Here is a 12340-nt window from a genome sequence, read left to right on the forward strand (position 1 = left end):
TTTATCGGAACTCCCCCTATTACCGTCGGTCCGGTTTAATTTCATGACGAGAATTCTCGGTCTAACCGTTCATGTGCCGTTGAAACGGTGTAAATAGGCGACCCATCAGGCCAGCACTATAACTCCGAGCGTGGTAAACAAAATCGGATATTTCAGGCAGTAAATGCTCCCGTTAAGAACCAAACCAGATTTAGTTCAAATCTACACATCTATGGCTACTGAAAAATGTAAGGTTCATTTAGTAAATTTTATTTTGAAGTGTTAAAAAACATCGTTGTTTTAGAATTTCTGAACAAAAGTGGTGATAATTGGGGGTGTTACGATAGCGAACTTATTTGCTGATCATTCCGACAGCCAGCACGACAATACAAGAAACGTCAGGGTTATCTGACACGCAGGCTACACGCATGGAGAATGCCAATGCACAGGCTACTTTGGCAGTCAAACGAGCAGGTGTGTCAACGACAACGGTAAGTTACCAGGGCTGTCTGCCAATACATACCCCATAAAAGGCCAAAGTAAGATTGCAGAAGCTAGGTTTAGCTGTGACAATATCCTGGGTAATCCTAACAGCTAATGTTACTTTACACAGTAGGCTAAAATCCGAATTTGAAAGCCTGGTTACTAGTCGCCAGTTTGTATGGCTAGTTTGCCTACTTAGACTCTGCATAATGGCATAGCTGATCTACAAACCACAAAAAGGGGCAAACATGTACATGCTGAAGAGCAAAGGGAATATCAAAATGTTTTACTTTGGCCTTGTGTTTGTGTGCATTTATCTGTGTCTGTGTGTTAGTGTGTGTGTGCCCCTGCTCACCTGCATGTGTGTGTGTGTGTTTATATATGTGTGTGTGTGTGTGTGTGTGTGAAATATCCTTCCATAGACATACAATGAACATAAAGAGGCCAATAAAACACAAAAAGCTACCCCAAATGCAATGCTATCACATATTTTCTAATTCTGGGGTTGTACCTTGTCAAAAATCACTATGAGACTTATTCTCCTTGAAAGGCAATTGATCTAAATTAGGTTGTCTGGCTCAAGGACTATTTGTTTCCCTGAAATATTCAAGGTCTTCCCTTAAAAAGACATTGTCTGGATGTTTCTCAAAACCTCTATATATCATTTAGAAGTCATTGTGCCTTGCCTGATGTGCAAGATGCCCATGCTGTAGGCACTAATGCACCTCCACACCATCATACATGCTGGGTTTTGAACTGAGCACTATAACAAGTTGGATAAGTTGGATAGTCCCTCTACTCTTTAGCCCAGAGGAGTCCATAATTTCTAAAAATAATTTCTAGAAAAAATGAGCTGAGGCCAAGAGATAAGACAGTGGTATTTCTGTATTATGTCTAAATACAGTTTACAAATGAATTGAGTATGAAACTGTGCTCATAGACAATGGTTATCAGAGGTTTACATGAGCCCATATAATGATTTTCTTTACAGAAACAGGTCTGGTTTTAAATGCAGTGCCATCTGAGGTCCAAAAGACCACGGCCAATCGGCCATCCAATATTTTTTATCAGCTCTGTCCTTTGTTTGCAAAGATTTCTTTGTATTCTCTAAATATTTTAATAATATTATGTAGGATGAAATCCCCAACATATCTAGCAATTTCATGGTAAGAAGCATTATAACTATTTTTTAATAATTTGTCTGCACAGGTTTACACAGAGTGATGAATACCTCTACATCTTTACTATCAATCAATAAATGAATGAATGAATGAATGAATGAATGAATCAATCAATCAATCAATCAATCAATCAATCAATCAATCTTTATTTAGCACCTTCCGCATACAAGGTGCTTCACAGTAATGTTCCGTTCAGTTCAGTTCAGTTTTTTCCAGCGTTTTAGGGCACTTTACAGAGCCGTGAGCCCACGGTGACCACAGCCCTGGCTAGAGCAAGCATCAAAGCGTCAGGGGCAAGGCAACACTTACACCCATTTAAGGGAGGGGGGGGTCCCTATGCAGGGCCTGGCTGAGTAGGGTGGTCGAGGTAGTTATACATCAGTGCAAACAAAGGCTATACAATTCTCATAAACATACAGCATATACTATACATACATTCATACATACATACATACATACATGGAAAAAGGCATTCATACATGAAACCATGTCAATAAAATTATAATGATATGTTAGTATTAACTCGTCTCAGATCTCACTGAAATAGCAAGGTATTAAGAGGGCAGGTAGGGAAAATAAAGTGCAAGTGGAATGCTAGGTTAAAAAGTTATGTCTTGAGATTTATCTTCTAAGAGATTGCCTCTCTGATGTTTTTTTTTTTAATACCCAATCATGGTGCCAGTTACCCTGATTAGTTATGAAATATTCCTCCTAATGTTGTCTTTATCATTACACAACTTTTCCAGCATTTTGTTGCCCCCGTACCAACTTTTGAACATGAACACATCATTTCCATGAAGTAGAACTTGTAATTTACAACATTTGATATGTAGTGTGTGTCCTTTTTGTAACCGGAACGTTTTCACACCCTTTCAAGTTTTCCACATTTTGTTATGTTTCAGACACATCTTAAAATGGATTAAATTCATTTTTTCTTATTAATCTACATACACAAAAAACAGGTTTTTGGAGTGTTTTGTACATTTATAAAAAAATAATAGACTGAAATATTCCATTTTACATAAGTATTCTTCCCCAGATCTGTGTCTTCACACAACCCTGTCTCCCAGGTCTACAAACAATTCTCTCGACCCTTGTGGCTTGGTTTTGACTCTGACATACATCACCAACTGTGAGAGCTTATATAAAGAGATGTGTGCCTCTCCTACTAATGTCCAGTGAATTCATTTAGGCACAGGTGGACTCCAATCAAGTTGTAGAAGCATCTCAAGGACCCTACGTAGGATGCACCACAGCTCAATTGCAAGTCATAAAAAAGGGTCTGAATACTTATGTAAATGGGATATTTCAGTCTTTTATTTTTTTAATAAATTTACGAAACACTCCAAACACCTGTTTTTTTGTGGAGTGTTGAAGTATTGTGTGTAGATTGATGAGAAAAAAAATTAATTGAATCCATTTTAAGATCAGTCTGAAAAATAACAAAATGCGGAAAACTTGAAAGGGTATGAAAACTTTCCGGTTGCTCTGTATGGGTTTACGATATTTGCAGATTGCCACATTCTGTTTTTATTTGCATTTTACAATGTAACAACTTTTTCTGTGTTGGAGTTGTACATCTCCTATCATGGAAAAGCAAACAAAGGTGACTCACACTGCAAACACGAGAGAAAGGGGGACAGAGGGACACTGTGGCCTGTGAAAAGACTACCCTCCCTAATGGCTGTATTTGCATGAGTGATAAGTGTGGCTGTTCATATGAGCACTCAGACATGAGATGTGTGCAAATGAGACATTCGCTTGTGTGCCTTAATTATGAACTTTCCCAATGCAAATGATACAGATGAAAGCAATAGAGAGCAATTGACAGCCTATAAATGAACATTTATGTCCAATGTGGACTAGCTCAATCTAGTGTTATTTGAACCTCTGTGATCTCTGTATGTGATATTTATGTCACAGGCCAGCAGAAAAACAAATTAATCAGAAACAATAATATCAATATAACTATCTGTGAATAATGCTGCCCATCACTGCAGTCCCAAGTAATTGGGTCGATTTTATTTGTCAAGCTACCGACTACTGACTTCTAACCGTGTATATACTGTATGTTGTGTAGGTAAACCTGTGCACAGCTAGCTCACAGTGTGTGTGTGTGTGTGTGTGTTTGTGTGTGTCAAAACATGCATCTTTCGCCAAGGCAGATACCAGCATACTTTGTACTTTGTGTATTGTAGTTTATGTGGAGGGAAGGATAAAGAGGGCATGTTATGAGGAAGGTGTGGCTGGCTGGCTGGCTGGCTGGTATAAAAGATGCAGCATTTCCCTCCAATGGCACAACTACTGCTCTCCAGCTCTCCCTTATCACCGCAACCAGATCCTGATCACAGCTGTCGGTGAGTTCAACAGGTTTTTGAATATCCTCATATAGCCTAGCCTACCTCGGAGGGCTTTTTCCTGTCTGTCACTTCTGTTGTCCTATTGGATACTGGTTACTTAATCTGGGTTTTTATTTATAATGTCTATAACATAGGCTGTCAAAATTGTGTGTACTGTATTCGTTTTAACTTGCGCATATGATGAAGATAAACTGACTGGGTAATTGTATTTTTAAATGTAGCACCAACATTTCAGCCAAGTGGAAATCCTAGAAATTGATAGCCATCAATCACCCGCGAAGCACAGCCTTCTTTTATGTTACAGCCAACTTAACGGCAAGTTGGTGCCGGAGTTGTCGCTGTCTTTTGTAGCTAATTGTGACTGTAGGGTTACCCAAGTTGGTGACCCTACAGTCAAGGTAAGCTAATTACTTTCACATTCTTCTTAAAGTGACAGGCCCTCAATTAGACCTACACACCACAAATGTAATGATATTAAGTGTAACACACAATATTCAATATTACTGATTGCGTCAAGGTGGTGGGGGCCCCTAAATCAAATCCAATTTTAGAAATCGAAAAAGTATCGAAATCTAAACTCTTCGCTTGGTACAGTATCTGTATTGAAACAGTAATGGCATTGTGAAAACACTCACTGTGCTGTCTCTCTTTAACAGTCGTCATGAGTCAATTAAAGCAAGCTATGGTCGGACTCATTTCAGTCTTCCATGAGCATGCTGGCCAGGACCAACTGCTGAATAAGGCCGAGCTCAAGGGTCTTCTGCAGAAGGAATTCGGTGATGACCTTGGGGTAAGACATGCGTCACCAGCTCACAGATGTCCACTTCAAATCAAATTTGCCAGCATTAGAAATAAGACAAACAGATTCCATCAACATCATTTGAAGTCTATCAATGTTCATTTGTTAACAGTGTTGGACCAGAAATTTGGACAAATTCAAATTACTTCAATTCCACAAAAATGTAAATGTAAATCAGGTTTATATGCCAAGTTTTGTGTAGACAAGGAATTTGGTCTCGGCATTCATCCCATCCCATCCGTTAATTAGTGAAAAACACAGAGCGCACAGTGAGGTGAAGCACACATTAACCTGGAGCAGTGAGGTGCCTTGCTACAGTGGCACTCGGGTAGCAGTGAGGGGTTAGGTGCCTTGCTACAGTGGCACTCGGGTAGCAGTGAGGGGTTAGGTGCCTTGCTTAAGGACACTTCAGCCGTGGATGTGAGCATGGGAGAGCAGTGCTCAACCACTTCCCCGCCCATTTTTTTCTTATTGGTCAGGGATCGAACCAGCAACCCTTCGGTTCCAAGCCCGAAGCCCTAACCAGTAGGCCACGGCTGCCCCACAAAAGGAACCGTGTTTGATACTATGAAATAAAGTGACGCCCATACTCTCTCTTCTCCTCAGAATGCAAAAGACTCGAGTCTTGTGGATACAATATCAAATTACTTCAATTCCACAGCAGCAGCTGTGTTTGATGCTCTGAAATAAAGTTGGCAATGCTAACAGCCATACTCTCTCTTCTCCTCAGAATGCAAAAGACTCGAGTCTTGTGGATACAATATCAAATTACTTCAATTCCACAGCAGCAGCTGTGTTTGATGCTCTGAAATAAAGTTGGCAATGCTAACAGCCATACTCTCTCTTCCCCTCAGAGTGCAAAGGATCCGAATTCTGTGGATAAGCTGTTTAACATGCTGGACCAGGATGGGAGCGGATCAGCGGACTTCACTGAGTTTGTCACAATGGTGGCCTCGATTACTGCCTTAACCAATGAAATGCTGTTCAACGAAAAAAAATAGAGAGAAAAGTCATAGCAATAGGCCTACAGCTCATCTATGAGTTTCATTCTTTCACCATTCAACAATTGATAAAGAAACACAAAATAAAACCACTTCTCGCACACATTTTTGTGTTGTAAGCAAAAAATGGATCACTAACTGAAATAAAGAGTTGTGACCATCACAGGCCTCCTGTGTGTAAGAAAAATAACCAATTGTTTGAAAATGAAGAGAGAAATATTTTATTTTACTTGAAGAAAAGGTGGAAACTTGTTGCCTTAAATAAGTAAACAAAACTTTTCTGAAAGACAACTGCTATTGGCAAATCTAGTCTAGACCTATTTATTTTTCTGACATTTGACACATTAATACATATTGTAAACTTACAGAGCAAGTCACTGGTAAAGCTACGTTACACTCCCGTCCCAAAAGTCAGCTACACACCGTTGTGAAAGGTGAACACTGCCGACCGTTGGTTGTGGAATACAGAATGCTCCCTCTGCTGACTGAATCGCACTTGTACGCATGTGCACTGCGTGAGTCCAGTTTACTCAGGTTGTGTATCTCAAGTTTTAGCAGTGGTGGAGGAAGTACTGAAACTCAGTACTTAAGTAAAAGTACAAATACACAGAGAAATATTTACTTTAGTAAAAGTAAAAAGTACCTGCTTTTAAATGTACTTTATTAAAAGTAAAAGTATTTGCATAATGATTTATATACTATATTCTAAAACGAAAAATCAGTATGGGCTGTGCCATTTTAATTAAGCTAGTTTTAGGTTATACTCGACTAGATAGTTTTAAGCTAATGCAATTGTGCTTACCATCTGTGGCCCAGTTTACATTCTGACATACAATTCTAGAGACTGTAATTCTGGTTATCTAACTAGGGTGATCTGCTGAGTAATATCAGTCAGCAAAACACGAGAGCCTGAAGTTTAACGGGGTAGACAAGGGAAACGTCGGGTGGATCGTAATGCCAATTATGCTGATTGAACAGAAAAGTTGCTGAGAAAGGTGTCTTTATGATTAGGTTCAGACGAATAGAGATTGAATGAACGCTCACATTACTACCCCCCAATTGTAGGCTATGCATCTTTATTTGATCACACACAATTAAGGAATATTTCCTAATCTGGAAAATGATACGTTTTTTTCCGGCCACCGGTTCATAGTCTACCATTCATTTGTGCCGCAAATGATCAGACGTGTGACAGAAGCATGGGCATAGCCTATAACTTCGCTGATCCGCGGATAGCAATGTCATCGGAGAGGAGGCCCTAACGCTGCAGATAACAGACAGAGAAAGGCACAGAACACAGTTGCATGTACAGTGTAGCCATGGGTCTGGTGAATATAGCCTACCGAATGCAGATGGCTACAAGCTCACGCTTTGCCTGGTCTAGACTAGAAGCTTATGTTTCTAAGAATGCACGTAGCGCTCCAGAATCTTTGGTAGCAACCCCGCCCCCTGGTAAAACAAACGTGTTTGTCAGAGAGAAAAAAAAACTGATCATAAAATGTATCGTAAAAAGGAATGATGGTGTTGTAGAAATGTAGCGGCGTAAAAGTACAGATAATTGCTGTAAAATGTAACGAAGTAAAAGTCAAAAGTATGCACTATAAATTTTACTTAAGTAAAGTACAAATACGTGGAAAATGTATACAGTAACGAAGTATTTGTACTTCGTTACATTCCACCACTGAGTTTTAGACCCCATCCATGCAAGTTCAGCACATTAGTAATGTTACTCTAGTAAGAACACTAGGTCAGTCTATAGTATACTTGTGACACTGCAGTAAAATGCATTTGTGTTATTTTCTACAATGTGTTTGCTGCCTGTGGTTTCTCTCTTTGTGGCAGATGATTGGGGCCCAGGTGTGCAAAATGACAGGTGATTGACCGGGGGCTAAGAGGCCTGGGGCCTGTACTACGAAGCGGGGTTTCTGGCTTATCTGGGTAACTTCGAGAGTAACTTGATCAAGTGTGGCGTAACTTCCCGATTAACCCGTACTACGAAAGGTGGATAGGTTTTAACCTAGGTATGCTGCCATGGCAATTTACGCTGGATCTCAAACCTGCTCCGACCAGGTTATGTTCTTGGTTAACCCGAGGTTTCTGTTAACCACACCCTTTATAAGTACCACCCCTCCACTAACAATTTCTCCCGAGACATATCGGCGTACCTGGATGATCCATACGACATTGGAGCTAAATCGTGGAGGCACTCTCTTCGCAGGGCGAGGGGTTTTAGAGACCGCCAGAAAATATATATAGCCTACCCGGACGATATTCTCTATGAAGATATAGATTGTCAGCCGAGGGAATTCGTTATTTTTGTCAGATGATCTAGGAAGACGTCTCATAGCAATGCCCGTACGTGGACATTCATGTATTCAATCGGTGATGCAAGAATACTGTAGGCTATGTCCGAAAATAAATCGGACATAGGCCTACAGTATGCTGAACATCTGAGCAAGAATAGCCTAAAATAAATCGGACATAGCCTACAGTAGGCCTAATAAATAAAAATCACCATTTTAACAAACTTGTTGAATTCAATGTCATATTAGCCTATGTACCCTGCCCATAAAGGCTACACATTTCCACAGCACCAGAATCCGACCGAATGCCTCCCTCAACCCCCTCCATAATCGGCCTTCCACTATTATTTGCGATGGCCAACTCCTCTGCTACTGTAAAACACTCTGGTGCCTTTCCTCCTACAGTAGGCCTAGTGTTCAAAGACACCTGTTTCTTGTTAGCTGTAAAACAGAGGCCAAGTGAAGGCTATAAGCTAGGCCTACATGTTTTTATAATTAAGAAATATTAATGCAATCTATAACTATATAAACCTACTATTCTGAATAATGTTTTTGTGTATCATTTTCACCTGCTGCCATGTGCGTTTGGCAATGGTGTTGCATCTGAAATGTTCACAGGATTAGGCACACTAAATTAGTCAATGGGGGCTACTTAAACATTCAATTATCCTTATTACTGTAATCTATATGCCCACTTCTGAATTGGGTTGCATCTGTAGGCCTTTCTATGAACTCAAATTAGGCTATTTAATTATTTCAACTCATTTCAGACATTCCGCAAGCTACTAATCCTCCGTAACACATATTTGAAGAACATGTGGGAATAAAACTTTACTTTTAGGCATTTAGGCTACCCGATCTGCAATACGTTGCCAACAGCCTTGCTTTGCTCACTGCCGACGTATTTGATTTTTGTCGTAGAGTGGGTTTTAATTCCTCATAACTTGTCATAATAATTGTGCATTCCTCATCCGTAAAATAAGGTGATCGCGTCATCATTGAAAGTGGTGACTTTGCTGCAACCCCTTTTATGTGAACGCACAAACTCCAATTAGGTTAACCCCGCTCAACAAATCAACTTCATAATCAGCGTCAGTAGTACCGATTAACACCACTTAAGATAACCAGGTTTTGTCAACCCTGGTTTAACAAAGTAACCCTGGGTTACATCTGGGTAGGTTAAGCTCCCTTCGTAGTACAGGCCCCTGCTCTTTAGAGGCCTTTATTTGCGTAAGTGTCTTGTCTGTATGGCAACAACAGCACTGTGTACTGACTTTCTGCCTCTGCATAAGCTCTCCTCAGATGGCCTGGACTACCTGATACAGAAGCACAAGTGCTCTGCCATCACTTGTGATGTGAACAGATGATATGCCTCATATAGGCAAATATTATGTTAATCAGACCAGTTAGAAAGTTACACAGCTTTAGGAATGACCTTAATATTGGAGCTGAAAGAATGGGCATTCATTTAGGGATATTCACACACAAGCAGCACTCTGATTCTTTTGCACATGGGGCAACGGCCCCTCTCACATTCAAAGGTGAAGATCAAATGGAATCCAGCACAGCCAAAATATGTGCTTTGTTGATGCTGATCTTCATTCCCCTGGGGGGTATTCCAGAAAGCAGGTTTACTGGCTTAACTGGGTATGTTAAAGGGGTGGTTCAGGATTTTGGACATAGGACCTCATTTCCAAGTAAGCAAGTGTGATATTGATCAGTGGAGACCGTTTTCAACACGTTTCATCCAGTCGTTCTAATTGCAGAGTTCGCAGGTGCTAGGCTAGCGCAAGTCAACGGTATGTGCTAGCCTGCCACTAAAAACAGTCTTACCTACTCCAAAGGACACTCGAGGACACATTGAAGACACATTGATCATATAAAACGAGTACAGTACAAAAAAGGGGAAACAGCCTATAGAAAATTAATAAATAAGTTTAAATAGCTGTACAGCTCAGCCGGGTATGCATGTTGTCACTAAGTTTGGTTAAGAATGCTGATGGCATTTGGGATAAAATGTATTTTTAATAGGCTACACACGCTCTCCGACTGGGAGTTTTTGTAGTGTTGGAGACGCAGAGCATATCGGCAAGCTGTCGGTTGGTGCGTAGCCTTGCGCTAAAGCAGTTCCTGCGCAACTTCATTCGTTTTCCTGGACACAAACCCACGATGATCATTAAAGTGTAGTTTCACCAACTGGCAGGTCAGCATCACTTATTAAATTTTCCAAATGTGCACCGAAATGTGTCCAATAGGCTACCCATGCGTTCCGACATTCACCCTTCCGATGATGGAGCGCAAAAGTTTAACTTGGCCCACAGTTGCAGAACCCGCGTTAAAATAGAAAATTGCATTTGGGATTCTCAAATAATTCTATGGCCCACTCAATCTGTGACAAGGTAGGCTAGTTTGAGAAAGCATCATTGAAAGCAGTCAATACAATACGTGATGTCCAGTGAATTATTTCATTGTGCTTTTGACATTAAATAGGCTATCCTAAACGTACGCATTTACACGGTCAGTTAGGCTATTCTCTGCCAAGCAAGGTCTCGGACGCAAGTATTGGCTCTTTTTTTTGTTATTACAGTTCTCTCCTCGTAAGCCTCGACTACTCCGCCTCTGAAAAATACGGTGCTCTTCGTTTCGCCGGTTTCACTCATTGTTTCGACTCTCAATAGATGATGCCTTTATAAGTTCGCCGTGAACGCGCACAACTCTAGGTTATCTAACACAGGGTTGATTGAACTAACTGGTAACCGGTGTTTTGGAACCGACAGCTCGGGTTTAGTCGCCACAGGTTCAGACAACCCAGAGGTTAAGTTTTATCTCAGTGTTTGTTAAACCTCCTTTCTGGAATACCCCTCTGGTCATCCTGTGCACACATCATCAAGATAATAATCCAGCTGATGGCCACTCTTAAATTGTAAATTATAAGCTCTAATGGAAATTACACCTGTGTGTGTGTGTGTGTGTGTGTGTGTGTGTTTGGACTCTCTGCTGGTAGATGACCAGTGGGGTATACTATGAAGCACGTTAGACATATCGAGGCTTGACAAAGCCTTGACTCAGGGGTATACGTTAAGTGATACTACGATTGCAGTTATGTGATATATTTGTCAAACTAGGCTTTCAGCTCAGATCTGTGCGCGTTCTCGGTGTTGGGATGACGTTGGCCAATCGTGAAACGTGGAGACGAACAAGACCGTCTTTAATTAAAAACAATTACTTCCGCATTAAAGTAATCTACACTGCGGTATTTTTTTGTATCTAACCTATAACATCAAATAAATCAATTGTCATCAGTTGTTGTATGGTATGCACGTCCATAGTGGGATATTTGCACGCACAGCACTATTAAAGCACATTCCAGATCAAAAATGTTAGTAGAGGCGGAGCTCCACCTGTCAGATATATGACATAATCCTACACGTGAGAGAACTTCGTTTTTAAGACAATTGATTGGTCAGTGTGCGGTAGATTACACGATTTGAGCTATAACTTAGCACATAACCTCCTCCAGACCAGATTTGGTGACAGCATAAGATACCATGGTGATATAGCGACACTAAAACAGATCCACTTTCGTGTCACAGCATAGCCTGGCTTTGAGCGCAACATACCTCGCTAACACACTAATCGAGATTCGTAGTATACCCCACAGGTCTCTTTGGCGTAGTTTTTGCGGAGTTACTGCCAACTACACAAAACTCTCTGGGTTGAACAGCAGTTTGTACAACCATTTACAGGCATCTAACACATCCCATCTCAACACAATGTCACCTGTGTGTGTGTGTGTGTGTGTGCGTGTGTGCGTGTGTGTGTGTGTTTGGTGTGTGTGTGTGGTGTGTGTGTGTGTGTGTGTGTGTGTTTGTTTAGACTCTCTGCTGTACAGCTCCCTGTCCTTGCTGCAGAAAGCTTGACAGGGCAGCTGGCTGCACCTGCAGGAGGCAATTGTGTAGACATAAAATCAGATAAAAGGATTCCCACTAGCCTATACAATCACACCACTGGACACCTGTTCCTCCTGTTACACACAAATAATTGAGCCTGGTAACTACACAACACTCTCTGGGTTGAACAGCAGTTTGTACAGTCATTTACAGTCATCTACTGCCAAACACATCCCATCTTAACACAATGGCAGGGGCAATTAAATTAAATCCTTATCCAACTCATTCCTGAACCAAACAATGGGTATTGCATGATGACACATGACACCTAACCCATGTGAACG

At 40.9% G+C, this 12340-nt stretch overlaps 1 protein-coding gene across 1 annotated transcript; it reads left to right on the top strand.

Moving 5' to 3' along the window:
- The first annotated feature begins 439 nt into the window (after window positions 1–439).
- LOC125286307 (protein S100-A1-like) lies at window positions 440–5966 on the top strand. Its single transcript, XM_048231273.1, has 4 exons — window positions 440–470; window positions 3842–4000; window positions 4660–4793; window positions 5657–5966. The coding sequence occupies exons 3-4, from the start codon at window positions 4665–4667 to the stop codon at window positions 5801–5803; spliced, it is 276 nt and encodes a 91-aa protein (XP_048087230.1). The 5' UTR covers window positions 440–470; window positions 3842–4000; window positions 4660–4664; the 3' UTR covers window positions 5804–5966.
- Window positions 5967–12340: the final 6374 nt, after the last annotated feature.

Source organism: Alosa alosa, chromosome 21 (genome assembly GCF_017589495.1).
Source record: "Alosa alosa isolate M-15738 ecotype Scorff River chromosome 21, AALO_Geno_1.1, whole genome shotgun sequence".
Taxonomy (NCBI): domain Eukaryota; kingdom Metazoa; phylum Chordata; class Actinopteri; order Clupeiformes; family Clupeidae; genus Alosa; species Alosa alosa.